This window comes from Pseudorasbora parva, chromosome 22 (genome assembly GCF_024679245.1).
Source record: "Pseudorasbora parva isolate DD20220531a chromosome 22, ASM2467924v1, whole genome shotgun sequence".
Classification (NCBI taxonomy): domain Eukaryota; kingdom Metazoa; phylum Chordata; class Actinopteri; order Cypriniformes; family Gobionidae; genus Pseudorasbora; species Pseudorasbora parva.
Window position 1 is genome coordinate 10,941,504 of NC_090193.1, and position 25,912 is coordinate 10,967,415.

Genomic DNA, 25,912 nt, shown 5'->3' on the forward strand with positions numbered 1-25,912 from the left:
CGTGCTCTCAGTGCCAAGAGGTGCCTGACTCACTCCGCTTTTTGTTTTCAGCCCTTCTTCTGCAGAGCATCTGGCGAAGGAGCTCGAGGTTGACAGAGCGCATAGCACAGAGTGTCGTCGTCTCTGAGGTATGCCTGGTTTTTTGAGCGGCCAGCCTTGCACTGTTTTAAAGTAATTTGCTACCCAGCTACGTTAGCCACGCCAGGAAGACAGAGATCCCTAACATGTGACGCCTCCGTCTTCAAGCTTTTCATAGCAGACCCCTCATCGGAGCGCTTCCTTACGTTGGCTCCAGGCCTGTTAATGGCATGAGAAAAAGTTGATGTTGCGACAGGCCCCGCTCCAGGCGAACACCACCAAGATGCGTGTAAACACCAGGGCGCCTGACCGGTGGGCCAGTGGCGCAATGGATAACGCGTCTGACTACGGATCAGAAGATTCTAGGTTCGACTCCTGGCTGGCTCGATCTGCCTCTTTTGCTTCGCTATCAGCCTACAGCAGTTTTATTAGCTTGTTTTATTAGCCCATAGTTTTTGACTATTGGTATTGGAATGGTTAGTTTTTTTTTCTTGTAAACTGACAGTCCAACCATAGGCCGTTTTGTCAGCTAGATAGCGCCTACCATACAATACCGTGCGTGCTTTCAAATGCATCGCATAAGCACTGTCACGGGGACCTTGCTTTAATGACCAGTTTATAGTATCTTTTTATGCGAACACAAGAATGGGAGAGAGCTGCACCCCCTGGGAGAGACAAATGACATCTCCCTCCATCGAGTCTGGTACAAGTGAATTCAGTAAACAATCCCTTCGGAACATTGCCATATTCTTAAAGGCGACGGTCACACACTGAATGCCAAAGGGCCTAACATAACCCTGCCCTTGTACTGGCCACACGCATGAAAAATGGCACACAAGCCTGACCGGCGTTTGCGGGCTTTCCCATATGGTCTAGCGGTCAGGATTCCTGGTTTTCACCCAGGCGGCCCGGGTTCGACTCCCGGTATGGGAAGTTTGGCTTGTCTTTGCTCCCCTTATCGAACAGCCAGAGCTTCTGTCTATTACTGAATCGCTTTTAGCCAGCAGTGGAGCTGCAGCAACCTGATAGGTTGAGGTTCTTCTCTTTCCCTGCATACCTTCGATAGCTCAGCTGGTAGAGCGGAGGACTGTAGGTGGAACGTTGGCAATCCTTAGGTCGCTGGTTCGACTCCGGCTCGAAGGAGGTCACTTTTCACACTCAAACATTTTCTTGGCTGCGCTGGAGGGCAAAAGGAACGTTCCCTGACCGGGAATCGAACCCGGGCCGCGGCGGTGAGAGCGCCGAATCCTAACCACTAGACCACCAGGGAAGGGCTCTTCAGCCTGTCTCCTCAAGCCTGCCTGTGGGCCTCTACCAGATTTTGCTGCAATTTCTCAAGCAAAACCGCTAAGGCTAGCCTTTTCCTCTTGGAGAGGAGAGAGTCTCTGACCCTGGATCACAGTTCTTCCACTGAGAAACTGTCACATGCTCCGTGAGAACATCCTAACAACACCGCAACTTGCAATTCAATCAAAGCAGCTTGCAAAAGACAACAAGGAGAGCCCAGCCGTGCTCTCAGTGCCAAGAGGTGCCTGACTCACTCCGCTTTTTGTTTTCAGCCCTTCTTCTGCAGAGCATCTGGCGAAGGAGCTCGAGGTTGACAGAGCGCATAGCACAGAGTGTCGTCGTCTCTGAGGTATGCCTGTTTTTTTGAGCGGCCAGCCTTGCACTGTTTTAAAGTAATTTGCTACCCAGCTACGTTAGCCACGCCAGGAAGACAGAGATCCCTAACATGTGACGCCTCCGTCTTCAAGCTTTTCATAGCAGACCCCTCATCGGAGCGCTTCCTTACGTTGGCTCCAGGCCTGTTAATGGCATGAGAAAAAGTTGATGTTGCGACAGGCCCCGCTCCAGGCGAACACCACCAAGATGCGTGTAAACACCAGGGCGCCTGACCGGTGGGCCAGTGGAGCAATGGATAACGCGTCTGACTACGGATCAGAAGATTCTAGGTTTGACTCCTGGCTGGCTCGATCTGCCTCTTTTGCTTCGCTATCAGCCTACAGCAGTTTTATTAGCTTGTTTTATTAGCCCATAGTTTTTGACTATTGGTATTGGAATGGTTAGTTTTTTTTTCTTGTAAACTGACAGTCCAACCATAGGCCGTTTTGTCAGCTAGATAGCGCCTACCATACAATACCGTGCGTGCTTTCAAATGCATCGCATAAGCACTGTCACGGGGACCTTGCTTTAATGACCAGTTTATAGTATCTTTTTATGCGAACACAAGAATGGGAGAGAGCTGCACTCCCTGGGAGAGACAAATGACATCTCCCTCCATCGAGTCTGGTACAAGTGAATTCAGTAAACAATCCCTTCGGAACATTGCCATATTCTTAAAGGCGACGGTCACACACTGAATGCCAAAGGGCCTAACATAACCCTGCCCTTGTACTGGCCACACGCATGAAAAATGGCACACAAGCCTGACCGGCGTTTGCGGGCTTTCCCATATGGTCTAGCGGTCAGGATTCCTGGTTTTCACCCAGGCGGCCCGGGTTCGACTCCCGGTATGGGAAGTTTGGCTTGTCTTTGCTCCCCTTATCGAACAGCCAGAGCTTCTGTCTATTACTGAATCGCTTTTAGCCAGCAGTGGAGCTGCAGCAACCTGATAGGTTGAGGTTCTTCTCTTTCCCTGCATACCTTCGATAGCTCAGCTGGTAGAGCGGAGGACTGTAGGTGGAACGTTGGCAATCCTTAGGTCGCTGGTTTGACTCCGGCTCGAAGGAGGTCACTTTTCACACTCAAACATTTTCTTGGCCGCGCTGGAGGGCAAAAGGAACGTTCCCTGACCGGGAATCGAACCCGGGCCGCGGCGGTGAGAGCGCCGAATCCTAACCACTAGACCACCAGGGAAGGGCTCTTCAGCCTGTCTCCTCAAGCCTGCCTGTGGGCCTCTACCAGATTTTGCTGCAATTTCTCAAGCAAAACCGCTAAGGCTAGACTTTTCCTCTTGGAGAGGAGAGAGTCTCTGACCCTGGATCACAGTTCTTCCACTGAGAAACTGTCACATGCTCCGTGAGAACATCCTAACAACACCGCAACTTGCAATTCAATCAAAGCAGCTTGCAAAAGACAACAAGGAGAGCCCAGCCGTGCTCTCAGTGCCAAGAGGTGCCTGACTCACTCCGCTTTTTGTTTTCAGCCCTTCTTCTGCAGAGCATCTGGCGAAGGAGCTCGAGGTTGACAGAGCGCATAGCACAGAGTGTCGTCGTCTCTGAGGTATGCCTGGCTTTTTGAGCGGCCAGCCTTGCACTGTTTTAAAGTAATTTGCTACCCAGCTACGTTAGCCACGCCAGGAAGACAGAGATCCCTAACATGTGACGCCTCCGTCTTCAAGCTTTTCATAGCAGACCCCTCTTTGGAGCGCTTCCTTACGTTGGCTCCAGGCCTGTTAATGGCATGAGAAAAAGTTGATGTTGCGACAGGCCCCGCTCCAGGCAAACACCACCAAGATGCGTGTAAACACCAGGGCGCCTCACCGGTGGGCCAGTGGCGCAATGGATAACGCGTCTGACTACGGATCAGAAGATTCTAGGTTCGACTCCTGGCTGGCTCGATCTGCCTCTTTTGCTTCGCTATCAGCCTACAGCAGTTTTATTAGCTTGTTTTATTAGCCCATAGTTTTTGACTATTGGTATTGGAATGGTTAGTTTTTTTTTCTTGTAAACTGACAGTCCAACCATATGCCGTTTTGTCAGCTAGATAGCGCCTACCATACAATACCGTGCGTGCTTTCAAATGCATCGCATAAGCACTGTCACGGGGACCTTGCTTTAATGACCAGTTTATAGTATCTTTTTATGCGAACACATGAATGGGAGAGAGCTGCACCCCCTGGGAGAGACAAATGACATCTCCCTCCATCGAGTCTGGTACAAGTGAATTCAGTAAACAATCCCTTCGGAACATTGCCATATTCTTAAAGGCGACGGTCACACACTGAATGCCAAAGGGCCTAACATAACCCTGCCCTTGTACTTGCCACACGCATGAAAAATGGCACACAAGCCTGACCGGCGTTTGCGGGCTTTCCCATATGGTCTAGCGGTCAGGATTCCTGGTTTTCACCCAGGCGGCCCGGGTTCGACTCCCGGTATGGGAAGTTTGGCTTGTCTTTGCTCCCCTTATCGAACAGCCAGAGCTTCTGTCTATTACTGAATCGCTTTTAGCCAGCAGTGGAGCTGCAGCAACCTGATAGGTTGAGGTTCTTCTCTTTCCCTGCATACCTTCGATAGCTCAGCTGGTAGAGCGGAGGACTGTAGGTGGAACGTTGGCAATCCTTAGGTCGCTGGTTTGACTCCGGCTCGAAGGAGGTCACTTTTCACACTCAAACATTTTCTTGGCCGCGCTGGAGGGCAAAAGGAACGTTCCCTGACCGGGAATCGAACCCGGGCCGCGGCGGTGAGAGCGCCGAATCCTAACCACTAGACCACCAGGGAAGGGCTGTTCAGCCTGTCTCCTCAAGCCTGCCTGTGGGCCTCTACCAGATTTTGCTGCAATTTCTCAAGCAAAACCGCTAAGGCTAGCCTTTTCCTCTTGGAGAGGAGAGAGTCTCTGACCCTGGATCACAGTTCTTCCACTGAGAAACTGTCACATGCTCCGTGAGAACATCCTAACAACACCGCAACTTGCAATTCAATCAAAGCAGCTTGCAAAAGACAACAAGGAGAGCCCAGCCGTGCTCTCAGTGCCAAGAGGTGCCTGACTCACTCCGCTTTTTGTTTTCAGCCCTTCTTCTGCAGAGCATCTGGCGAAGGAGCTCGAGGTTGACAGAGCGCATAGCACAGAGTGTCGTCGTCTCTGAGGTATGCCTGGTTTTTTGAGCGGCCAGCCTTGCACTGTTTTAAAGTAATTTGCTACCCAGCTACGTTAGCCACGCCAGGAAGACAGAGATCCCTAACATGTGACGCCTCCGTCTTCAAGCTTTTCATAGCAGACCCCTCATCGGAGCGCTTCCTTACGTTGGCTCCAGGCCTGTTAATGGCATGAGAAAAAGTTGATGTTGCGACAGGCCCCGCTCCAGGCGAACACCACCAAGATGCGTGTAAACACCAGGCCGCCTGACCGGTGGGCCAGTGGCGCAATGGATAACGCGTCTGACTACGGATCAGAAGATTCTAGGTTCGACTCCTGGCTGGCTCGATCTGCCTCTTTTGCTTCGCTATCAGCCTACAGCAGTTTTATTAGTTTGTTTTATTAGCCCATAGTTTTTGACTATTGGTATTGGAATGGTTAGTTTTTTTTTTCTTGTAAACTGACAGTCCAACCATAGGCCGTTTTGTCAGCTAGATAGCACCTACCATACAATACCGTGCGTGCTTTCAAATGCATCGCATAAGCACTGTCACGGGGACCTTGCTTTAATGACCAGTTTATAGTATCTTTTTATGCGAACACAAGAATGGGAGAGAGCTGCACCCCCTGGGAGAGACAAATGACATCTCCCTCCATCGAGTCTGGTACAAGTGAATTCAGTAAACAATCCCTTCGGAACATTGCCATATTCTTAAAGGCGACGGTCACACACTGAATGCCAAAGGGCCTAACATAACCCTGCCCTTGTACTGGCCACACGCATGAAAAATGGCACACAAGCCTGACCGGCGTTTGCGGGCTTTCCCATATGGTCTAGCGGTCAGGATTCCTGGTTTTCACCCAGGCGGCCCGGGTTCGACTCCCGGTATGGGAAGTTTGGCTTGTCTTTACTCCCCTTATCGAACAGCCAGAGCTTCTGTCTATTACTGAATCGCTTTTAGCCAGCAGTGGAGCTGCAGCAACCTGATAGGTTGAGGTTCTTCTCTTTCCCTGCATACCTTCGATAGCTCAGCTGGTAGAGCGGAGGACTGTAGGTGGAACGTTGGCAATCCTTAGGTCGCTGGTTCGACTCCGGCTCGAAGGAGGTCACTTTTCACACTCAAACATTTTCTTGGCCGCGCTGGAGGGCAAAAGGAACGTTCCCTGACCGGGAATCGAACCCGGGCCGCGGCGGTGAGAGCGCCGAATCCTAACCACTAGACCACCAGGGAAGGGCTCTTCAGCCTGTCTCCTCAAGCCTGCCTGTGGGCCTCTACCAGATTTTGCTGCAATTTCTCAAGCAAAACCGCTAAGGCTAGCCTTTTCCTCTTGGAGAGGAGAGAGTCTCTGACCCTGGATCACAGTTCTTCCACTGAGAAACTGTCACATGCTCCGTGAGAACATCCTAACAACACCGCAACTTGCAATTCAATCAAAGCAGCTTGCAAAAGACAACAAGGAGAGCCCAGCCGTGCTCTCAGTGCCAAGAGGTGCCTGACTCACTCCGCTTTTTGTTTTCAGCCCTTCTTCTGCAGAGCATCTGGCGAAGGAGCTCGAGGTTGACAGAGCGCATAGCACAGAGTGTCGTCGTCTCTGAGGTATGCCTGGTTTTTTGAGCGGCCAGCCTTGCACTGTTTTAAAGTAATTTGCTACCCAGCTACGTTAGCCACGCCAGGAAGACAGAGATCCCTAACATGTGACGCCTCCGTCTTCAAGCTTTTCATAGCAGACCCCTCTTTGGAGCGCTTCCTTACGTTGGCTCCAGGCCTGTTAATGGCATGAGAAAAAGTTGATGTTGCGACAGGCCCCGCTCCAGGCGAACACCACCAAGATGCGTGTAAACACCAGGGCGCCTGACCGGTGGGCCAGTGGCGCAATGGATAACGCGTCTGACTACGGATCAGAAGATTCTAGGTTCGACTCCTGGCTGGCTCGATCTGCCTCTTTTGCTTCGCTATCAGCCTACAGCAGTTTTATTAGCTTGTTTTATTAGCCCATAGTTTTTGACTATTGGTATTGGAATGGTTAGTTTTTTTTTCTTGTAAACTGACAGTCCAACCATAGGCCGTTTTGTCAGCTAGATAGCGCCTACCATACAATACCGTGCGTGCTTTCAAATGCATCGCATAAGCACTGTCACGGGGACCTTGCTTTAATGACCAGTTTATAGTATCTTTTTATGCGAACACATGAATGGGAGAGAGCTGCACCCCCTGGGAGAGACAAATGACATCTCCCTCCATCGAGTCTGGTACAAGTGAATTCAGTAAACAATCCCTTCGGAACATTGCCATATTCTTAAAGGCGACGGTCACACACTGAATGCCAAAGGGCCTAACATAACCCTGCCCTTGTACTGGCCACACGCATGAAAAATGGCACACAAGCCTGACCGGCGTTTGCGGGCTTTCCCATATGGTCTAGCGGTCAGGATTCCTGGTTTTCACCCAGGCGGCCCGGGTTCGACTCCCGGTATGGGAAGTTTGGCTTGTCTTTGCTCCCCTTATCGAACAGCCAGAGCTTCTGTCTATTACTGAATTGCTTTTAGCCAGCAGTGGAGCTGCAGCAACCTGATAGGTTGAGGTTCTTCTCTTTCCCTGCATACCTTCGATAGCTCAGCTGGTAGAGCGGAGGACTGTAGGTGGAACGTTGGCAATCCTTAGGTCGCTGGTTCGACTCCGGCTCGAAGGAGGTCACTTTTCACACTCAAACATTTTCTTGGCCGCGCTGGAGGGCAAAAGGAACGTTCCCTGACCGGGAATCGAACCCGGGCCGCGGCGGTGAGAGCGCCGAATCCTAACCACTAGACCACCAGGGAAGGGCTGTTCAGCCTGTCTCCTCAAGCCTGCCTGTGGGCCTCTACCAGATTTTGCTGCAATTTCTCAAGCAAAACCGCTAAGGCTAGCCTTTTCCTCTTGGAGAGGAGAGAGTCTCTGACCCTGGATCACAGTTCTTCCACTGAGAAACTGTCACATGCTCCGTGAGAACATCCTAACAACACCGCAACTTGCAATTCAATCAAAGCAGCTTGCAAAAGACAACAAGGAGAGCCCAGCCGTGCTCTCAGTGCCAAGAGGTGCCTGACTCACTCCGCTTTTTGTTTTCAGCCCTTCTTCTGCAGAGCATCTGGCGAAGGAGCTCGAGGTTGACAGAGCGCATAGCACAGAGTGTCGTCGTCTCTGAGGTATGCCTGGCTTTTTGAGCGGCCAGCCTTGCACTGTTTTAAAGTAATTTGCTACCCAGCTACGTTAGCCACGCCAGGAAGACAGAGATCCCTAACATGTGACGCCTCCGTCTTCAAGCTTTTCATAGCAGACCCCTCTTTGGAGCGCTTCCTTACGTTGGCTCCAGGCCTGTTAATGGCATGAGAAAAAGTTGATGTTGCGACAGGCCCCGCTCCAGGCGAACACCACCAAGATGCGTGTAAACACCAGGCCACCTGACCGGTGGGCCAGTGGCGCAATGGATAACGCGTCTGACTACGGATCAGAAGATTCTAGGTTCGACTCCTGGCTGGCTCGATCTGCCTCTTTTGCTTCGCTATCAGCCTACAGCAGTTTTATTAGTTTGTTTTATTAGCCCATAGTTTTTGACTATTGGTATTGGAATGGTTAGTTTTTTTTTTCTTGTAAACTGACAGTCCAACCATAGGCCGTTTTGTCAGCTAGATAGCACCTACCATACAATACCGTGCGTGCTTTCAAATGCATCGCATAAGCACTGTCACGGGGACCTTGCTTTAATGACCAGTTTATAGTATCTTTTTATGCGAACACAAGAATGGGAGAGAGCTGCACCCCCTGGGAGAGACAAATGACATCTCCCTCCATCGAGTCTGGTACAAGTGAATTCAGTAAACAATCCCTTCGGAACATTGCCATATTCTTAAAGGCGACGGTCACACACTGAATGCCAAAGGGCCTAACATAACCCTGCCCTTGTACTGGCCACACGCATGAAAAATGGCACACAAGCCTGACCGGCGTTTGCGGGCTTTCCCATATGGTCTAGCGGTCAGGATTCCTGGTTTTCACCCAGGCGCCCCGGGTTCGACTCCCGGTATGGGAAGTTTGGCTTGTCTTTGCTCCCCTTATCGAACAGCCAGAGCTTCTGTCTATTACTGAATCGCATTTAGCCAGCAGTGGAGCTGCAGCAACCTGATAGGTTGAGGTTCTTCTCTTTCCTTGCATACCTTCGATAGCTCAGCTGGTATAGCGGAGGACTGTAGGTGGAACGTTGGCAATCCTTAGGTCGCTGGTTCGACTCCGGCTCGAAGGAGGTCACTTTTCACACTCAAACATCTTCTTGGCCGCGCTGGAGGGCAAAAGGAACGTTCCCTGACCGGGAATCGAAACCGGGCCGCGGCGGTGAGAGCGCCGAATCCTAACCACTAGACCACCAGGGAAGGGCTGTTCAGCCTGTCTCCTCAAGCCTGCCTGTGGGCCTCTACCAGATTTTGCTGCAATTTCTCAAGCAAAACCGCTAAGGCTAGCCTTTTCCTCTTGGAGAGGAGAGAGTCTCTGACCCTGGATCACAGTTCTTCCACTGAGAAACTGTCACATGCTCTGTGAGAACATCCTAACAACATCGCAACTTGCAATTCAATCAAAGCAGCTTGCAAAAGACAACAAGGAGAGCCCAGCCGTGCTCTCAGTGCCAAGAGGTGCCTGACTCACTCCGCTTTTTGTTTTCAGCCCTTCTTCTGCAGAGCATCTGGCGAAGGAGCTCGAGGTTGACAGAGCGCAGAGCACAGAGTGTCGTCGTCTCTGAGGTATGCCTGGCTTTTTGAGCGGCCAGCCTTGCACTGTTTTAAAGTAATTTGCTACCCAGCTACGTTAGCCACGCCAGGAAGACAGAGATCCCTAACATGTGACGCCTCCGTCTTCAAGCTTTTCATAGCAGACCCCTCTTTGGAGCGCTTCCTTACGTTGGCTCCAGGCCTGTTAATGGCATGAGAAAAAGTTGATGTTGCGACAGGCCCCGCTCCAGGCAAACACCACCAAGATGCGTGTAAACACCAGGGCGCCTCATCGGTGGGCCAGTGGCGCAATGGATAACGCGTCTGACTACGGATCAGAAGATTCTAGGTTCGACTCCTGGCTGGCTCGATCTGCCTCTTTTGCTTCGCTATCAGCCTACAGCAGTTTTATTAGCTTGTTTTATTAGCCCATAGTTTTTGACTATTGGTATTGGAATGGTTAGTTTTTTTTTCTTGTAAACTGACAGTCCAACCATAGGCCGTTTTGTCAGCTAGATAGCGCCTACCATACAATACCATGCGTGCTTTCAAATGCATCGCATAAGCACTGTCACGGGGACCTTGCTTTAATGACCAGTTTATAGTATCTTTTTATGCGAACACAAGAATGGGAGAGAGCTGCACCCCCTGGGAGAGACAAATGACATCTCCCTCCATCGAGTCTGGTACAAGTGAATTCAGTAAACAATCCCTTCGGAACATTGCCATATTCTTAAAGGCGACGGTCACACACTGAATGCCAAAGGGCCTAACATAACCCTGCCCTTGTACTGGCCACACGCATGAAAAATGGCACACAAGCCTGACCGGCGTTTGCGGGCTTTCCCATATGGTCTAGCGGTCAGGATTCCTGGTTTTCACCCAGGCGGCCCGGGTTCGACTCCCGGTATGGGAAGTTTGGCTTGTCTTTGCTCCCCTTATCGAACAGCCAGAGCTTCTGTCTATTACTGAATCGCTTTTAGCCAGCAGTGGAGCTGCAGCAACCTGATAGGTTGAGGTTCTTCTCTTTCCCTGCATACCTTCGATAGCTCAGCTGGTAGAGTGGAGGACTGTAGGTGGACCGTTGGCAATCCTTAGGTCGCTGGTTCAACTCCGGCTCGAAGGAGGTCACTTTTCACACTCAAACATTTTCTTGGCCGCGCTGGAGGGCAAAAGGAACGTTCCCTGACCGGGAATCGAACCCGGGCCGCGGCGGTGAGAGCGCCGAATCCTAACCACTACTAGACCACCAGGGAAGGGCTGTTCAGCCTGTCTCCTCAAGCCTGCCTGTGGGCCTCTACCAGATTTTGCTGCAATTTCTCAAGCAAAACCGCTAAGGCTAGCCTTTTCCTCTTGGAGAGGAGAGAGTCTCTGACCCTGGATCACAGTTCTTCCACTGAGAAACTGTCAATTGCTCCGTGAGAACATCCTAACAACACCGCAACTTGCAATTCAATCAAAGCAGCTTGCAAAAGACAACAAGGAGAGCCCAGCCGTGCTCTCAGTGCCAAGAGGTGCCTGACTCACTCCGCTTTTTGTTTTCAGCCCTTCTTCTGCAGAGCATCTGGCGAAGGAGCTCGAGGTTGACAGAGCGCATAGCACAGAGTGTCGTCGTCTCTGAGGTATGCCTGGTTTTTTGAGCGGCCAGCCTTGCACTGTTTTAAAAAAATTTGCTACCCAGCTACGTTAGCCACGCCAGGAAGACAGAGATCCCTAACATGTGACGCCTCCATCTTCAAGCTTTTCATAGCAGACCCCTCATCGGAGCGCTTCCTTACGTTGGCTCCAGGCCTGTTAATGGCATGAGAAAAAGTTGATGTTGCGACAGGCCCCGCTCCAGGCGAACACCACCAAGATGCGTGTAAACACCAGGGCGCCTTACCGGTGGGCCAGTGGCGCAATGGATAACGCGTCTGACTACGGATCAGAAGATTCTAGGTTCGACTCCTGGCTGGCTCGATCTGCCTCTTTTGCTTCGCTATCAGCCTACAGCAGTTTTATTAGTTTGTTTTATTAGCCCATAGTTTTTGACTATTGGTATTGGAATGGTTAGTTTTTTTTTTTCTTGTAAACTGACAGTCCAACCATAGGCCGTTTTGTCAGCTAGATAGCACCTACCATACAATACCGTGCGTGCTTTCAAATGCATCGCATAAGCACTGTCACGGGGACCTTGCTTTAATGACCAGTTTATAGTATCTTTTTATGCGAACACAAGAATGGGAGAGAGCTGCACCCCCTGGGAGAGACGAATGACATCTCCCTCCATCGAGTCTGGTACAAGTGAATTCAGTAAACAATCCCTTCGGAACATTGCCATATTCTTAAAGGCGACGGTCACACACTGAATGCCAAAGGGCCTAACATAACCCTGCCCTTGTACTGGCCACACGCATGAAAAATGGCACACAAGCCTGACCGGCGTTTGCGGGCTTTCCCATATGGTCTAGCGGTCAGGATTCCTGGTTTTCACCCAGGCGGCCCGGGTTCGACTCCCGGTATGGGAAGTTTGGCTTGTCTTTGCTCCCCTTATCGAACAGCCAGAGCTTCTGTCTATTACTGAATCGCATTTAGCCAGCAGTGGAGCTGCAGCAACCTGATAGGTTGAGGTTCTTCTCTTTCCCTGCATACCTTCGATAGCTCAGCTGGTATAGCGGAGGACTGTAGGTGGAACGTTGGCAATCCTTAGGTCGCTGGTTCGACTCCGGCTCGAAGGAGGTCACTTTTCACACTCAAACATTTTCTTGGCCGCGCTGGAGGGCAAAAGGAACGTTCCCTGACCGGGAATCGAACCCGGGCCGCGGCGGTGAGAGCGCCGAATCCTAACCACTAGACCACCAGGGAAGGGCTGTTCAGCCTGTCTCCTCAAGCCTGCCTGTGGGCCTCTACCAGATTTTTCTGCAATTTCTCAAGCAAAACCGCTAAGGCTAGCCTTTTCCTCTTGGAGAGGAGAGAGTCTCTGACCCTGGATCACAGTTCTTCCACTGAGAAACTGTCACATGCTCTGTGAGAACATCCTAACAACATCGCAACTTGCAATTCAATCAAAGCAGCTTGCAAAAGACAACAAGAAGAGCCCAGCCGTGCTCTCAGTGCCAAGAGGTGCCTGACTCACTCCGCTTTTTGTTTTCAGCCCTTCTTCTGCAGAGCATCTGGCGAAGGAGCTCGAGGTTGACAGAGCGCATAGCACAGAGTGTCGTCGTCTCTGAGGTATGCCTGGCTTTTTGAGCGGCCAGCCTTGCACTGTTTTAAAGTAATTTGCTACCCAGCTACGTTAGCCACGCCAGGAAGACAGAGATCCCTAACATGTGACGCCTCCGTCTTCAAGCTTTTCATAGCAGACCCCTCTTTGGAGCGCTTCCTTACGTTGGCTCCAGGCCTGTTAATGGCATGAGAAAAAGTTGATGTTGCGACAGGCCCCGCTCCAGGCAAACACCACCAAGATGCGTGTAAACACCAGGGCGCCTCACCGGTGGGCCAGTGGCGCAATGGATAACGCGTCTGACTACGGATCAGAAGATTCTAGGTTCGACTCCTGGCTGGCTCGATCTGCCTCTTTTGCTTCGCTATCAGCCTACAGCAGTTTTATTAGCTTGTTTTATTAGCCCATAGTTTTTGACTATTGGTATTGGAATGGTTAGTTTTTTTTTCTTGTAAACTGACAGTCCAACCATAGGCCGTTTTGTCAGCTAGATAGCGCCTACCAAACAATACCGTGCGTGCTTTCAAATGCATCGCATAAGCACTGTCACGGGGACCTTGCTTTAATGACCAGTTTATAGTATCTTTTTATGCGAACACAAGAATGGGAGAGAGCTGCACCCCCTGGGAGAGACAAATGACATCTCCCTCCATCGAGTCTGGTACAAGTGAATTCAGTAAACAATCCCTTCGGAACATTGCCATATTCTTAAAGGCGACGGTCACACACTGAATGCCAAAGGGCCTAACATAACCCTGCCCTTGTACTGGCCACACGCATGAAAAATGGCACACAAGCCTGACCGGCATTTGCGGGCTTTCCCATATGGTCTAGCGGTCAGGATTCCTGGTTTTCACCCAGGCGGCCCGGGTTCGACTCCCGGTATGGGAAGTTTGGCTTGTCTTTGCTCCCCTTATCGAACAGCCAGAGCTTCTGTCTATTACTGAATCGCTTTTAGCCAGCAGTGGAGCTGCAGCAACCTGATAGGTTGAGGTTCTTCTCTTTCCCTGCAAACCTTCGATAGCTCAGCTGGTAGAGCGGAGGACTGTAGGTGGAACGTTGGCAATCCTTAGGTCGCTGGTTCGACTCCGGCTCGAAGGAGGTCACTTTTCACACTCAAACATTTTCTTGGCCGCGCTGGAGGGCAAAAGGAACGTTCCCTGACCGGGAATCGAACCCGGGCCGCGGCGGTGAGAGCGCCGAATCCTAACCACTAGACCACCAGGGAAGGGCTGTTCAGCCTGTCTCCTCAAGCCTGCCTGTGGGCCTCTACCAGATTTTGCTGCAATTTCTCAAGCAAAACCGCTAAGGCTAGCCTTTTCCTCTTGGAGAGGAGAGAGTCTCTGACCCTGGATCACAGTTCTTCCACTGAGAAACTGTCACATGCTCCGTGAGAACATCCTAACAACACCGCAACTTGCAATTCAATCAAAGCAGCTTGCAAAAGACAACAAGGAGAGCCCAGCCGTGCTCTCAGTGCCAAGAGGTGCCTGACTCACTCCGCTTTTTGTTTTCAGCCCTTCTTCTGCAGAGCATCTGGCGAAGGAGCTCGAGGTTGACAGAGCGCATAGCACAGAGTGTCGTCGTCTCTGAGGTATGCCTGGTTTTTTGAGCGGCCAGCCTTGCACTGTTTTAAAGTAATTTGCTACCCAGCTACGTTAGCCACGCCAGGAAGACAGAGATCCCTAACATGTGACGCCTCCGTCTTCAAGCTTTTCATAGCAGACCCCTCATCGGAGCGCTTCCTTACGTTGGCTCCAGGCCTGTTAATGGCATGAGAAAAAGTTGATGTTGCGACAGGCCCCGCTCCAGGCGAACACCACCAAGATGCGTGTAAACACCAGGCCGCCTGACCGGTGGGCCAGTGGCGCAATGGATAACGCGTCTGACTACGGATCAGAAGATTCTAGGTTCGACTCCTGGCTGGCTCGATCTGCCTCTTTTGCTTCGCTATCAGCCTACAGCAGTTTTATTAGTTTGTTTTATTAGCCCATAGTTTTTGACTATTGGTATTGGAATGGTTAGTTTTTTTTTTCTTGTAAACTGACAGTCCAACCATAGGCCGTTTTGTCAGCTAGATAGCACCTACCATACAATACCGTGCGTGCTTTCAAATGCATCGCATAAGCACTGTCACGGGGACCTTGCTTTAATGACCAGTTTATAGTATCTTTTTATGCGAACACAAGAATGGGAGAGAGCTGCACCCCCTGGGAGAGACAAATGACATCTCCCTCCATCGAGTCTGGTACAAGTGAATTCAGTAAACAATCCCTTCGGAACATTGCCATATTCTTAAAGGCGACGGTCACACACTGAATGCCAAAGGGCCTAACATAACCCTGCCCTTGTACTGGCCACACGCATGAAAAATGGCACACAAGCCTGACCGGCGTTTGCGGGCTTTCCCATATGGTCTAGCGGTCAGGATTCCTGGTTTTCACCCAGGCGGCCCGGGTTCGACTCCCGGTATGGGAAGTTTGGCTTGTCTTTGCTCCCCTTATCGAACAGCCAGAGCTTCTGTCTATTACTGAATCGCTTTTAGCCAGCAGTGGAGCTGCAGCAACCTGATAGGTTGAGGTTCTTCTCTTTCCCTGCATACCTTCGATAGCTCAGCTGGTAGAGCGGAGGACTGTAGGTGGAACGTTGGCAATCCTTAGGTCGCTGGTTCGACTCCGGCTCGAAGGAGGTCACTTTTCACACTCAAACATTTTCTTGGCCGCGCTGGAGGGCAAAAGGAACGTTCCCTGACCGGGAATCGAACCCGGGCCGCGGCGGTGAGAGCGCCGAATCCTAACCACTAGACCACCAGGGAAGGGCTCTTCAGCCTGTCTCCTCAAGCCTGCCTGTGGGCCTCTACCAGATTTTGCTGCAATTTCTCAAGCAAAACCGCTAAGGCTAGCCTTTTCCTCTTGGAGAGGAGAGAGTCTCTGACCCTGGATCACAGTTCTTCCACTGAGAAACTGTCACATGCTCCGTGAGAACATCCTAACAACACCGCAACTTGCAATTCAATCAAAGCAGCTTGCAAAAGACAACAAGGAGAGCCCAGCCGTGCTCTCAGTGCCAAGAGGTGCCTGACTCACTCCGCTTTTTGTTTTCAGCCCTTCTTCTGCAGAGCATCTGGCGAAGGAGCTCGAGGTTGACAGAGCGCATAGCACAGAGTGTCGTCGTCTCTGAGGTATGCCTGGCTTTTTGAGCGGCCAGCCTTGCACTGTTTTAAAGTAATTTGCTACCCAGCTACGTTAGCCACGCCAGGAAGACAGAGATCCCTAACATGTGACGCCTCCGTCTTCAAGCTTTTCATAGCAGACCCCTCTTTGGAGCGCTTCCTTACGTTGGCTCCAGGCCTGTTAATGGCATGAGAAAAAGTTGATGTTGCGACAGGCCCCGCTCCAGGCAAACACCACCAAGATGCGTGTAAACACCAGGGCGCATGACCGGTGGGCCAGTGGCGCAATGGAAAACGCGTCTGACTACGGATCAGAAGATTCTAGGTTCGACTCCTGGCTGGCTCGATCTGCCTCTTTTGCTTCGCTATCAGCCTACAGCAGTTTTATTAGTTTGTTTTATTAGCCCATAGTTTTTGACTATTGGTATTGGAATGGTTAGTTTTTTTTTTTCTTGTAAACTGACAGTCCAACCATAGGCCGTTTTGTCAGCTAGATAGCACCTACCATACAATACCGTGCGTGCTTTCAAATGCATCGCATAAGCACTGTCACGGGGACCTTGCTTTAATGACCAGTTTATAGTATCTTTTTATGCGAACACAAGAATGGGAGAGAGCTGCACCCCCTGGGAGAGACAAATGACATCTCCCTCCATCGAGTCTGGTACAAGAGAATTCAGTAAACAATCCCTTCGGAACATTGCCATATTCTTAAAGGCGACGGTCACACACTGAATGCCAAAGGGCCTAACATAACCCTGCCCTTGTAAAGGCCACACGCATGAAAAATGGCACACAAGCCTGACCGGCGTTTGCGGGCTTTCCCATATGGTCTAGCCGTCAGGATTCCTGGTTTTCACCCAGGCGGCCCGGGTTCGACTCCCGGTATGGGAAGTTTGGCTTGTCTTTGCTCCCCTTATCGAACAGCCAGAGCTTCTGTCTATTACTGAATCGCTTTTAGCCAGCAGTGGAGCTGCAGCAACCTGATAGGTTGAGGTTCTTCTCTTTCCCTGCATACCTTCGATAGCTCAGCTGGTAGAGCGGAGGACTGTAGGTGGACCATTGGCAATCCTTAGGTCGCTGGTTCGACTCCGGCTCGAAGGAGGTCACTTTTCACACTCAAACATTTTCTTGGCCGCGCTGGAGGGCAAAAGGAACGTTCCCTGACCGGGAATCGAACCCGGGCCGCGGCGGTGAGAGCGCCGAATCCTAACCACTAGACCACCAGGGAAGGGCTGTTCAGCCTGTCTCCTCAAGCCTGCCTGTGGGCCTCTACCAGATTTTGCTGCAATTTCTCAAGCAAAACCGCTAAGGCTAGCCTTTTCCTCTTGGAGAGGAGAGAGTCTCTGACCCTGGATCACAGTTCTTCCACTGAGAAACTGTCACATGCTCTGTGAGAACATCCTAACAACATCGCAACTTGCAATTCAATCAAAGCAGCTTGCAAAAGACAACAAGGAGAGCCCAGCCGTGCTCTCAGTGCCAAGAGGTGCCTGACTCACTCCGCTTTTTGTTTTCAGCCCTTCTTCTGCAGAGCATCTGGCGAAGGAGCTCGAGGTTGACAGAGCGCATAGCACAGAGTGTCGTCGTCTCTGAGGTATGCCTGGCTTTTTGAGCGGCCAGCCTTGCACTGTTTTAAAGTAATTTGCTACCCAGCTACGTTAGCCACGCCAGGAAGACAGAGATCCCTAACATGTGACGGCTCCGTCTTCAAGCTTTTCATAGCAGACCCCTCTTTGGAGCGCTTCCTTACGTTGGCTCCAGGCCTGTTAATGGCATGAGAAAAAGTTGATGTTGCGACAGGCCCCGCTCCAGGCAAACACCACCAAGATGCGTGTAAACACCAGGGCGCCTCACCGGTGGGCCAGTGGCGCAATGGATAACGCGTCTGACTACGGATCAGAAGATTCTAGGTTTGACTCCTGGCTGGCTCGATCTGCCTCTTTTGCTTCGCTATCAGCCTACAGCAGTTTTATTAGCTTGTTTTATTAGCCCATAGTTTTTGACTATTGGTATTGGAATGGTTAGTTTTTTTTTCTTGTAAACTGACAGTCCAACCATAGGCCGTTTTGTCAGCTAGATAGCGCCTACCATACAATACCGTGCGTGCTTTCAAATGCATCGCATAAGCACTGTCACGGGGACCTTGCTTTAATGACCAGTTTATAGTATCTTTTTATGCGAACACAAGAATGGGAGAGAGCTGCACCCCCTGGGAGAGACAAATGACATCTCCCTCCATCGAGTCTGGTACAAGTGAATTCAGTAAACAATCCCTTCGGAACATTGCCATATTCTTAAAGGCGACGGTCACACACTGAATGCCAAAGGGCCTAACATAACCCTGCCCTTGTAAAGGCCACACGCATGAAAAATGGCACACAAGCCTGACCGGCGTTTGCGGGCTTTCCCATATGGTCTAGCCGTCAGGATTCCTGGTTTTCACCCAGGCGGCCCGGGTTCGACTCCCGGTATGGGAAGTTTGGCTTGTCTTTGCTCCCCTTATCGAACAGCCAGAGCTTCTGTCTATTACTGAATCGCTTTTAGCCAGCAGTGGAGCTGCAGCAACCTGATAGGTTGAGGTTCTTCTCTTTCCCTGCATACCTTCGATAGCTCAGCTGGTAGAGCGGAGGACTGTAGGTGGACCATTGGCAATCCTTAGGTCGCTGGTTCGACTCCGGCTCGAAGGAGGTCACTTTTCACACTCAAACATTTTCTTGGCCGCGCTGGAGGGCAAAAGGAACGTTCCCTGACCGGGAATCGAACCCGGGCCGCGGCGGTGAGAGCGCCGAATCCTAACCAATAGACCACCAGGGAAGGGCTGTTCAGCCTGTCTCCTCAAGCCTGCCTGTGGGCCTCTACCAGATTTTGCTGCAATTTCTCAAGCAAAACCGCTAAGGCTAGCCTTTTCCTCTTGGAGAGGAGAGAGTCTCTGACCCTGGATCACAGTTCTTCCACTGAGAAACTGTCACATGCTCTGTGAGAACATCCTAACAACATCGCAACTTGCAATTCAATCAAAGCAGCTTGCAAAAGACAACAAGGAGAGCCCAGCCGTGCTCTCAGTGCCAAGAGGTGCCTGACTCACTCCACTTTTTGTTTTCAGCCCTTCTTCTGCAAAGCATCTGGCGAAGGAGCTCGAGGTTGACAGAGCGCATAGCACAGAGTGCCGTCGTCTCTGAGGTATGCCTGGCTTTTTGAGTGGCCAGCCTTGCACTGTTTTAAAGTAATTTGCTACCCAGCTACGTTAGCCACGCCAGGAAGACAGAGATCCCTAACATGTGACGCCTCCGTCTTCAAGCTTTTCATAGCAGACCCCTCATCGGAGCGCTTCCTTACGTTGGCTCCAGGCCTGTTAATGGCATGAGAAAAAGTTGGTGTTGCGACAGGCGCCGCTCCAGGCAAACACCACCAAGATGCGTGTAAACACCAGGGTGCCTGACCGGTGGGCCAGTGGTGCAATGGATAAAGCGTCTGACTACGGATCAGAAGATTCTAGGTTCGACTTCTGGCTTGCTCGATCTGCCTCTTTTGCTTCGCTGTCAGCCTACAGCAGTTTTATTAGCTTGTTTTATTAGCCCATAGTTTTTGACTATTGGTATTGGAATGGTTAGTTTTTTTTCTTGTAAACTGACAGTCCAACCATAGGCCGTTTTGTCAGCTAGATAGCGCCTACCATACAATACCGTGCGTGTTTTCAAATGCATCGCATAAGCACTGTCACGGGGACCTTGCTTTAATGACCAGTTTATAGTATCTTTTTATGCGAACACAAGAATGGGAGAGAGCTGCACCCCCTGGGAGAGACAAATGACAGCTCCCTCCATCGAGTCTGGTACAAGTGAATTCAGTAAACAATCCCTTCGGAACATTGCCATATTCTTAAAGGCGACGGTCACACACTGAATGCCAAAGGGCCTAACATAACCCTGCCCTTGTACTGGCCACACGCATGAAAAATGGCACACAAGCCTGACCGGCGCTAGCAGGCTTTCCCATATGGTCTAGCGGTCAGGATTCCTGGTTTTCACCCAGGCGGCCCGGGTTCGACTCCCGGTATGGGAAGTTTGGCTTGTCTTTGCTCCCCTTACTGAACAGCCAGCGCTTCTGTCTATTCCTGAATCGCTTTTAGCCAGCAGTGGAGCTGCAGCAACCTGATAGGTTGAGGTTCTTCTCTTTCCCTGCATACCTTCGATAGCTCAGCTGGTAGAGCGGAGGACTGTAGGTGGAACGTTGGCAATCCTTAGGTCGCTGGTTCGACTCCGGCTCGAAGGAGGTCACTTTTCACACTCAAACATTTTCTTGGCCATGCTGGAGGGCAAAAGGAACGTTCCCTGACCGGGAATCGAACCCGGGCCGCGGCGGTGAGAGCGCCGAATCCTAACCACTAGACCACCAGGGAAGGGCTGTTCAGCCTGTCTCCTCAAGCCTGCCTGTGGGCCTCTACCAGATTTTGCTGCAATTTCTCAAGCAAAACCGCTAAGGCTAGCCTTTTCCTCTTGGAGAGGAGAGAGTCTCTGACCCTGGATCACAGTTCTTCCACTGAGAAACTGTCACATGCTCCGTGAGAACATCCTAACAACACCGCAACTTTCAATTCAATCAAAGCAGCTTGCAAAAGACAACAAGGAGAGCCCAGCCGTGCTCTCAGTGCCAAGAGGTGCCTGACTCACTCCGCTTTTTGTTTTCAGCCCTTCTTCTGCAGAGCATCTGGCGAAGGAGCTCCAGGTTGACAGAGCGCATAGCACAGAGTGTCGTCGTCTCTGAGGTATGCCTGGCTTTTTGAGCGGCCAGCCTTGCACTGTTTTAAAGTAATTTGCTACCCAGCTACGTTAGCCACGCCAGGAAGACAGAGATCCCTAACATGTGACGCCTCAGTCTTCAAGCTTTTCATAGCAGACCCCTCATCGGAGCGCTTCCTTACGTTGGCTCCAGGCCTGTTAATGGCATGAGAAAAAGTTGATGTTGCGACAGGCCCCGCTCCAGGCGAACACCACCAAGATGCGTGTAAACACCAGGGCGCCTGACCGGTGGGCCAGTGGCGCAATGGATAACGCGTCTGACTACGGATCAGAAGATTCTAGGTTCGACTCCTGGCTGGCTCGATCTGCCTCTTTTGCTTCGCTATCAGCCTACAGCAGTTTTATTAGTTTGTTTTATTAGCCCATAGTTTTTGACTATTGGTATTGGAATGGTTAGTTTTTTTTTTTCTTGTAAACTGACAGTCCAACCATAGGCCGTTTTGTCAGCTAGATAGCACCTACCATACAATACCGTGCGTGCTTTCAAATGCATCGCATAAGCACTGTCACGGGGACCTTGCTTTAAGCAGCTTGCAAAAGACAACAAGGAGAGCCCAGCCGTGCTCTCAGTGCCAAGAGGTGCCTGACTCACTCCGCTTTTTGTTTTCAGCCCTTCTTCTGCAGAGCATCTGGCGAAGGAGCTCGAGGTTGACAGAGCGCATAGCACAGAGTGTCGTCGTCTCTGAGGTATGCCTGGCTTTTTGAGCGGCCAGCCTTGCACTGTTTTAAAGTAATTTGCTACCCAGCTACGTTAGCCACGCCAGGAAGACAGAGATCCCTAACATGTGACGCCTCCGTCTTCAAGCTTTTCATAGCAGACCCCTCTTTGGAGCGCTGCCTTACGTTGGCTCCAGGCCTGTTAATGGCATGAGAAAAAGTTGATGTTGCGACAGGCCCCGCTCCAGGCAAACACCACCAAGATGCGTGTAAACACCAGGGCGCCTCATCGGTGGGCCAGTGGCGCTCCCTGTCACCTGTAAATCGTGGTTTTTCATGATTATGACAGCCAATCACGTTCCCGGTTGCATCCATGATTCGAATGCTATGGCCAATCGCCGCTCATATCGCTATCACGATTCATCCATGATTCGAATGCTATGGCCAATCGCCGCTCGTATCGCTATCACGAATCATTCAGGAATTGACCAATCAACGTCAAGCGCACCCGGAGACAAGCGAAATAATTTACGCTGGAGGTGATACTATTTCATTGATGTTATAACTTCTTAACAAACAACATTTGCAAAGTAAGTCAGTCTTTTGTAAATCATCACTAATTATAATCTACATAGATAATGTACATGATACTTCTACTTTTTTAATACATTACATTTGATGCAGCATATTTGATGCTAAACTTGTTTTAGCTAAGTACAATTTTGAATGCATGACTGTTACTTTACCTTTACTTCTGGGAAAAAAGGTTTTTAAAGGAGATCGCATAGATTTAGGATTGCAAACGGCGAAAGATTTTAATTCAGCTTAACTGGGGAGTTTTGGAAATATTCCAGTTTGGAAATTTAACAGGAATTTATGGGAATGTTTATTGTTCTAATTGTTATGCTTATGTTGTTTATTTCAATGTCACATGATCCTTCAGAAATCATTCTAATATGTTGAATTATTATCACTGTTGGAAACAGTTGTGCTGCTTAATATTTTTTGGAACTTGTAACGTTAATACCTTTTTCAGGATTCATTGATGAATAAAAAGTTAAAAAGAACCGCATTTATTTAAAATAGCAATGTTTTGTAACAATTAATTCTCTAACTTTTTAATCAATTAAACACATACTTGCTTGCTGAAAATTATTATTAATTTCTTTCCAAAAACAAGACAAATAATTACTGATCTCAGATTTTTTGATGGTAGTGTATATTGTTACTAGTTATTTATTTGTACATTATTATTATTATTATTATTACTCTTATTGTTAATCTTTTCTTTAATTAATCATCAAATAATCCTGAAAAAAATCTGTTTATTTAATTATTATTTTTAGTTTTATTTTTGTGTGTGGCAAAATTACATTTCTGAAGGATCATGTGACACAGAAGTAATGGCGGATGAAAATTCAGCTTTGCATCACAGAAATAAATAATATATTAAAGTATAGTAAAAAAGAAACCATTATTTTAAATTGTAATATTTCACAATAATATTTATCAACTGTCCATGTTATTTAGGAATGGCCTCAATAGCCCTGCAGTCAGTAGTGTGTTATGTGCATGTGTAAGGTATAAAATCAACAGTAGTGAATTAAATCTGGTTGTTTTAACTAAAAAAAATTTTCAACTACAATTAAGTTCCTTGCTGCAGGCTAAACTAATTTAGAAACTTCTCTGTTTATTTCCATTAATTCTCATATATTCCTGTTAATTCCCATGTAAAGTTTACAACTTTGAAAATTCCTGGAATAGACTTTCCATTATCCACTAGCCATTACTTGATAACTCTTCTTTTTCTGACGTGGAACATAAATTTTATTTAATGGTGCAATATTAGTGAAAAAATTATCTCTGATGATTTTAATATGTTAGCCAACATTTTGAGCCTGTAGGAAAACTATACACAGACAAAGCATAATATAAAATCAACATTTTACAGTGATCATGAGTAAATCTAATAATGTGATATACACAGCTGCATTAATTAATGTGTTACCAAACGTGTTTTCCTGTTTCCCTATTGTCTTTTTTATATATTCATTTTATAATTTAGATGGAACCTCACTTTAGGAGACGGGCTGATGGCAGCCTGAATATGACAGATACAGTGGAAGCGGCAAAGGTGAAGGAGGCTAACAAAGGAAAGCCGTACACAAGACCCCTGTCCCCAGAGGTAGTGCTGGACAAGGCCAAGAAAAGCTTAAGTCTGTACCACGGAGATCTAGCTAACAGAAAACACCTGCTAGGTTTCTTTGAAATCCAGTTTGGTGTATTTCGCGGGCAAACATTTAGGTGGGTGGCTGAAAATGCCCTGGGGTATGCTGCTTACCTGGTGGCAGCTATAAAGAGGGACCCCACAGGAGGCAGCAAAGACTCCCAAGAACATGCCCACAACAAGGGGAGTTTCAGGGAGTATATCGAGCTTTTCCCTTCTGGCAGAATTGCCATTGCCATGAAGGAAGAGCAATATGCTGGGCAATCTGCTACCACCCAGCTCACTCCCCCCACACAGCACACTGGCCCCACACAAATCACTCCCCCTACCCAGCACACTGCCACCACCCATACTTCCACTGCCTCTCTCCGCTCCCTCTTGGTTGGGAAGTTGCCTACCCAGAAAAGCATGACCAAGACCGTAAAAAGGCTGATTTCCCCCGTCAAAGCCACACCTTGTAAGCAAACATTTATTTTACACTTTTCTTTTTTTGGTTTGTTATTATTTATGTTGTTGTTCAGTAGTCATGTTTATCTGTTTGTCCTGTGTTTTGTTTTGAAGCTTTGGCCCAGGCACGTGCACGGCCCTCAGCCACCCTCACACGCCCGACTGCCTCCTCTGAGGCACACACAGGACCCTCAGCCACCCTCACCCGCCCGACTGCCTCCTCTGAGGCACACACAGGACCCTCAGCCACCCTCACCCGCCCCTCTGTGTCCACTGAGATAGATGACAGCACACTGCTGGCAGAGGCAAATAAGTTTGAGGAGGCACATGTGGGATGTACGTATATACTTTAAAAAATATATATTAAAGTTTCCTTTCCAGGAATAATAAAGTAAAGCAATGTGAGTTTGCACTTGTTTATTTATGTGTTTATTTCTCTTTGGGGGGTTCCAGTACGACGAGTCTGTCTTCCAGCTGGATGGATAAATACCCTGCCTGAAGTGGACCAGAGGTGGATGTCCAAGGCCCTGTTCAGGTGGTCAGCACAAGGGCATCCTGAGCTAATCTTTAGCAGGGTGGACAAACTTTGGTGGTATCCTCCACAGGTGCCACTGAAGACCAGTAAGTCTCCTCCCTTAGAGAATTACTTTGGCCATCCCCTGCTGCTCTGGATGCCACGAAAACTGTGGCAAGTGAAGCTGACCTGTCCGCATCCAGACTGTCAGAAAGACCTTCTGACCTCAGCTGGCTTGCATCAAAAGATCAGACAGGTGTTTGCCTTCGGTAAGATGTACTTTGTGGCATCTGAGTACCTGGCCTGCCGAAGATGTAAGAGGAAGGTCATCAGCTGGAGCCATGATATCGTCTCCCAGCTCGACATTGGCCACAGGGTGCAGTTCCCTTGCATTCTCACATCAAAACTTGCATGTGACATCGAGGTAGTAAGTTTGATGCGTCAGCGAGGACTGGGAAACAGCAGCAGCCAGATCCAGCGCAAGTTGCAGGAGCGTCATGCTGAGGTGTGGTTGGAAAAAACAGTCCAGTATCTGACAGATTGCAAGGGGATTGCCAGTGCTGTCACATCAAACCTGATCCTGCCTGTGACATTTGAACCTGCTCTTTCAATGCCTTCTGTCCCTAAGCACCGGTGGCTAATGCAGGTGTATGCCCAGGATGTCCTGCAAAGGCTGGACGAAATCAAGGCCACTATAACATCTCAATATGGTCGTATCTTAAAAATGGATTCTACTAAAAAAGTGGCCAGAAAACTAGCAGGACGCAGCTATGGCACCGCTACATGGGCAACCAACGTTGGAAATGAGCATGGACAGGTGATCATGTCCGTGCTCACAGCCAGTGAAGGCTTTGGTCTCGGACCAATGATTGAAGGCCTCATCAAGCGATACAGAGTGGCTGGGGTGGCTCCTCCTGAGATAATGTATGTTGACCGAGACTGCTGTGGCAACACTCTTCTGAGGAGGATGTTTGAAGAGTGGGACCAAATGACCATCCGGTTAGATATATGGCACTTCATGCGGAGATTTGCTGTGGGGTGCACCACCGACTCTCACCAGCTGTATGCAACATTTATGAGTCGCCTCAGCCACTGTATTTTCATGTGGGACCAGGACGACCTGACTGCACTTAAGAAGGCGAAGCGCGCAGAGCTGGAAGCTGACCGGAAACCATCATCCGAGGCAGCCGTAGTGAGCTAGCCCTACATTGCAGGAGAACCACTCGTGGGACCAAGGAGACCCTGGCGCTGATTGAGAGCCATATTCAGGCCTTTGAT

At 49.6% G+C, this 25,912-nt stretch overlaps 1 protein-coding gene and 42 non-coding genes across 43 annotated transcripts; 32 read left to right on the top strand and 11 right to left on the bottom strand.

Annotated features, from left to right (window-relative positions):
• Positions 1 to 392: 392 nt before the first annotated feature.
• On the top strand, positions 393 to 465 carry trnar-acg (transfer RNA arginine (anticodon ACG)). Its single transcript has one exon. It is a non-coding gene; the product is annotated as a tRNA-Arg (tRNA).
• Positions 466 to 939: 474 nt separating this feature from the next.
• trnae-uuc (transfer RNA glutamic acid (anticodon UUC)) lies at positions 940 to 1,011 on the top strand. Its single transcript has one exon. It is a non-coding gene; the product is annotated as a tRNA-Glu (tRNA).
• A 123-nt stretch (positions 1,012 to 1,134) lies between these two features.
• On the top strand, positions 1,135 to 1,221 carry trnay-gua (transfer RNA tyrosine (anticodon GUA)). Its single transcript is given in 2 exon segments — positions 1,135 to 1,171; positions 1,186 to 1,221. It is a non-coding gene; the product is annotated as a tRNA-Tyr (tRNA).
• A 55-nt stretch (positions 1,222 to 1,276) lies between these two features.
• trnae-cuc (transfer RNA glutamic acid (anticodon CUC)) lies at positions 1,277 to 1,348 on the bottom strand. The gene has a single exon. It is a non-coding gene; the product is annotated as a tRNA-Glu (tRNA).
• Positions 1,349 to 2,525: 1,177 nt separating this feature from the next.
• On the top strand, positions 2,526 to 2,597 carry trnae-uuc (transfer RNA glutamic acid (anticodon UUC)). The gene has a single exon. It is a non-coding gene; the product is annotated as a tRNA-Glu (tRNA).
• Positions 2,598 to 2,862: 265 nt separating this feature from the next.
• Positions 2,863 to 2,934, bottom strand: trnae-cuc (transfer RNA glutamic acid (anticodon CUC)). The gene has a single exon. It is a non-coding gene; the product is annotated as a tRNA-Glu (tRNA).
• A 630-nt stretch (positions 2,935 to 3,564) lies between these two features.
• Positions 3,565 to 3,637, top strand: trnar-acg (transfer RNA arginine (anticodon ACG)). Its single transcript has one exon. It is a non-coding gene; the product is annotated as a tRNA-Arg (tRNA).
• Positions 3,638 to 4,111: 474 nt separating this feature from the next.
• Positions 4,112 to 4,183, top strand: trnae-uuc (transfer RNA glutamic acid (anticodon UUC)). Its single transcript has one exon. It is a non-coding gene; the product is annotated as a tRNA-Glu (tRNA).
• A 265-nt stretch (positions 4,184 to 4,448) lies between these two features.
• trnae-cuc (transfer RNA glutamic acid (anticodon CUC)) lies at positions 4,449 to 4,520 on the bottom strand. The gene has a single exon. It is a non-coding gene; the product is annotated as a tRNA-Glu (tRNA).
• Positions 4,521 to 5,150: 630 nt separating this feature from the next.
• Positions 5,151 to 5,223, top strand: trnar-acg (transfer RNA arginine (anticodon ACG)). The gene has a single exon. It is a non-coding gene; the product is annotated as a tRNA-Arg (tRNA).
• Positions 5,224 to 5,698: 475 nt separating this feature from the next.
• On the top strand, positions 5,699 to 5,770 carry trnae-uuc (transfer RNA glutamic acid (anticodon UUC)). Its single transcript has one exon. It is a non-coding gene; the product is annotated as a tRNA-Glu (tRNA).
• Positions 5,771 to 5,893: 123 nt separating this feature from the next.
• trnay-gua (transfer RNA tyrosine (anticodon GUA)) lies at positions 5,894 to 5,980 on the top strand. Its single transcript is given in 2 exon segments — positions 5,894 to 5,930; positions 5,945 to 5,980. It is a non-coding gene; the product is annotated as a tRNA-Tyr (tRNA).
• Positions 5,981 to 6,035: 55 nt separating this feature from the next.
• On the bottom strand, positions 6,036 to 6,107 carry trnae-cuc (transfer RNA glutamic acid (anticodon CUC)). Its single transcript has one exon. It is a non-coding gene; the product is annotated as a tRNA-Glu (tRNA).
• Positions 6,108 to 6,737: 630 nt separating this feature from the next.
• On the top strand, positions 6,738 to 6,810 carry trnar-acg (transfer RNA arginine (anticodon ACG)). The gene has a single exon. It is a non-coding gene; the product is annotated as a tRNA-Arg (tRNA).
• A 474-nt stretch (positions 6,811 to 7,284) lies between these two features.
• Positions 7,285 to 7,356, top strand: trnae-uuc (transfer RNA glutamic acid (anticodon UUC)). The gene has a single exon. It is a non-coding gene; the product is annotated as a tRNA-Glu (tRNA).
• Positions 7,357 to 7,479: 123 nt separating this feature from the next.
• trnay-gua (transfer RNA tyrosine (anticodon GUA)) lies at positions 7,480 to 7,566 on the top strand. Its single transcript is given in 2 exon segments — positions 7,480 to 7,516; positions 7,531 to 7,566. It is a non-coding gene; the product is annotated as a tRNA-Tyr (tRNA).
• A 55-nt stretch (positions 7,567 to 7,621) lies between these two features.
• On the bottom strand, positions 7,622 to 7,693 carry trnae-cuc (transfer RNA glutamic acid (anticodon CUC)). Its single transcript has one exon. It is a non-coding gene; the product is annotated as a tRNA-Glu (tRNA).
• Positions 7,694 to 8,323: 630 nt separating this feature from the next.
• trnar-acg (transfer RNA arginine (anticodon ACG)) lies at positions 8,324 to 8,396 on the top strand. The gene has a single exon. It is a non-coding gene; the product is annotated as a tRNA-Arg (tRNA).
• Positions 8,397 to 8,871: 475 nt separating this feature from the next.
• trnae-uuc (transfer RNA glutamic acid (anticodon UUC)) lies at positions 8,872 to 8,943 on the top strand. Its single transcript has one exon. It is a non-coding gene; the product is annotated as a tRNA-Glu (tRNA).
• Positions 8,944 to 9,910: 967 nt separating this feature from the next.
• On the top strand, positions 9,911 to 9,983 carry trnar-acg (transfer RNA arginine (anticodon ACG)). Its single transcript has one exon. It is a non-coding gene; the product is annotated as a tRNA-Arg (tRNA).
• A 474-nt stretch (positions 9,984 to 10,457) lies between these two features.
• Positions 10,458 to 10,529, top strand: trnae-uuc (transfer RNA glutamic acid (anticodon UUC)). Its single transcript has one exon. It is a non-coding gene; the product is annotated as a tRNA-Glu (tRNA).
• Positions 10,530 to 10,794: 265 nt separating this feature from the next.
• Positions 10,795 to 10,869, bottom strand: trnae-cuc (transfer RNA glutamic acid (anticodon CUC)). Its single transcript has one exon. It is a non-coding gene; the product is annotated as a tRNA-Glu (tRNA).
• Positions 10,870 to 11,499: 630 nt separating this feature from the next.
• trnar-acg (transfer RNA arginine (anticodon ACG)) lies at positions 11,500 to 11,572 on the top strand. The gene has a single exon. It is a non-coding gene; the product is annotated as a tRNA-Arg (tRNA).
• Positions 11,573 to 12,048: 476 nt separating this feature from the next.
• On the top strand, positions 12,049 to 12,120 carry trnae-uuc (transfer RNA glutamic acid (anticodon UUC)). Its single transcript has one exon. It is a non-coding gene; the product is annotated as a tRNA-Glu (tRNA).
• Positions 12,121 to 12,385: 265 nt separating this feature from the next.
• On the bottom strand, positions 12,386 to 12,457 carry trnae-cuc (transfer RNA glutamic acid (anticodon CUC)). The gene has a single exon. It is a non-coding gene; the product is annotated as a tRNA-Glu (tRNA).
• A 630-nt stretch (positions 12,458 to 13,087) lies between these two features.
• Positions 13,088 to 13,160, top strand: trnar-acg (transfer RNA arginine (anticodon ACG)). Its single transcript has one exon. It is a non-coding gene; the product is annotated as a tRNA-Arg (tRNA).
• A 474-nt stretch (positions 13,161 to 13,634) lies between these two features.
• Positions 13,635 to 13,706, top strand: trnae-uuc (transfer RNA glutamic acid (anticodon UUC)). Its single transcript has one exon. It is a non-coding gene; the product is annotated as a tRNA-Glu (tRNA).
• Positions 13,707 to 13,829: 123 nt separating this feature from the next.
• On the top strand, positions 13,830 to 13,916 carry trnay-gua (transfer RNA tyrosine (anticodon GUA)). Its single transcript is given in 2 exon segments — positions 13,830 to 13,866; positions 13,881 to 13,916. It is a non-coding gene; the product is annotated as a tRNA-Tyr (tRNA).
• Positions 13,917 to 13,971: 55 nt separating this feature from the next.
• On the bottom strand, positions 13,972 to 14,043 carry trnae-cuc (transfer RNA glutamic acid (anticodon CUC)). The gene has a single exon. It is a non-coding gene; the product is annotated as a tRNA-Glu (tRNA).
• A 630-nt stretch (positions 14,044 to 14,673) lies between these two features.
• trnar-acg (transfer RNA arginine (anticodon ACG)) lies at positions 14,674 to 14,746 on the top strand. Its single transcript has one exon. It is a non-coding gene; the product is annotated as a tRNA-Arg (tRNA).
• Positions 14,747 to 15,221: 475 nt separating this feature from the next.
• trnae-uuc (transfer RNA glutamic acid (anticodon UUC)) lies at positions 15,222 to 15,293 on the top strand. The gene has a single exon. It is a non-coding gene; the product is annotated as a tRNA-Glu (tRNA).
• A 123-nt stretch (positions 15,294 to 15,416) lies between these two features.
• trnay-gua (transfer RNA tyrosine (anticodon GUA)) lies at positions 15,417 to 15,503 on the top strand. The gene is given in 2 exon segments: positions 15,417 to 15,453; positions 15,468 to 15,503. It is a non-coding gene; the product is annotated as a tRNA-Tyr (tRNA).
• Positions 15,504 to 15,558: 55 nt separating this feature from the next.
• Positions 15,559 to 15,630, bottom strand: trnae-cuc (transfer RNA glutamic acid (anticodon CUC)). Its single transcript has one exon. It is a non-coding gene; the product is annotated as a tRNA-Glu (tRNA).
• Positions 15,631 to 16,260: 630 nt separating this feature from the next.
• On the top strand, positions 16,261 to 16,333 carry trnar-acg (transfer RNA arginine (anticodon ACG)). The gene has a single exon. It is a non-coding gene; the product is annotated as a tRNA-Arg (tRNA).
• A 671-nt stretch (positions 16,334 to 17,004) lies between these two features.
• On the top strand, positions 17,005 to 17,091 carry trnay-gua (transfer RNA tyrosine (anticodon GUA)). The gene is given in 2 exon segments: positions 17,005 to 17,041; positions 17,056 to 17,091. It is a non-coding gene; the product is annotated as a tRNA-Tyr (tRNA).
• A 55-nt stretch (positions 17,092 to 17,146) lies between these two features.
• trnae-cuc (transfer RNA glutamic acid (anticodon CUC)) lies at positions 17,147 to 17,218 on the bottom strand. The gene has a single exon. It is a non-coding gene; the product is annotated as a tRNA-Glu (tRNA).
• Positions 17,219 to 17,848: 630 nt separating this feature from the next.
• On the top strand, positions 17,849 to 17,921 carry trnar-acg (transfer RNA arginine (anticodon ACG)). The gene has a single exon. It is a non-coding gene; the product is annotated as a tRNA-Arg (tRNA).
• A 669-nt stretch (positions 17,922 to 18,590) lies between these two features.
• On the top strand, positions 18,591 to 18,677 carry trnay-gua (transfer RNA tyrosine (anticodon GUA)). The gene is given in 2 exon segments: positions 18,591 to 18,627; positions 18,642 to 18,677. It is a non-coding gene; the product is annotated as a tRNA-Tyr (tRNA).
• A 1,303-nt stretch (positions 18,678 to 19,980) lies between these two features.
• trnae-uuc (transfer RNA glutamic acid (anticodon UUC)) lies at positions 19,981 to 20,052 on the top strand. Its single transcript has one exon. It is a non-coding gene; the product is annotated as a tRNA-Glu (tRNA).
• A 123-nt stretch (positions 20,053 to 20,175) lies between these two features.
• On the top strand, positions 20,176 to 20,262 carry trnay-gua (transfer RNA tyrosine (anticodon GUA)). Its single transcript is given in 2 exon segments — positions 20,176 to 20,212; positions 20,227 to 20,262. It is a non-coding gene; the product is annotated as a tRNA-Tyr (tRNA).
• Positions 20,263 to 20,317: 55 nt separating this feature from the next.
• Positions 20,318 to 20,389, bottom strand: trnae-cuc (transfer RNA glutamic acid (anticodon CUC)). Its single transcript has one exon. It is a non-coding gene; the product is annotated as a tRNA-Glu (tRNA).
• Positions 20,390 to 21,019: 630 nt separating this feature from the next.
• trnar-acg (transfer RNA arginine (anticodon ACG)) lies at positions 21,020 to 21,092 on the top strand. The gene has a single exon. It is a non-coding gene; the product is annotated as a tRNA-Arg (tRNA).
• A 2,265-nt stretch (positions 21,093 to 23,357) lies between these two features.
• LOC137058884 (uncharacterized) lies at positions 23,358 to 25,835 on the top strand. Its single transcript, XM_067432381.1, has 3 exons — positions 23,358 to 24,130; positions 24,235 to 24,456; positions 24,574 to 25,835. Exons 1-3 carry the CDS (start codon positions 23,512 to 23,514, stop codon positions 25,833 to 25,835), a joined length of 2,103 nt encoding a protein of 700 aa, XP_067288482.1. The 5' UTR covers positions 23,358 to 23,511.
• The last annotated feature ends 77 nt before the right edge of the window (positions 25,836 to 25,912 follow it).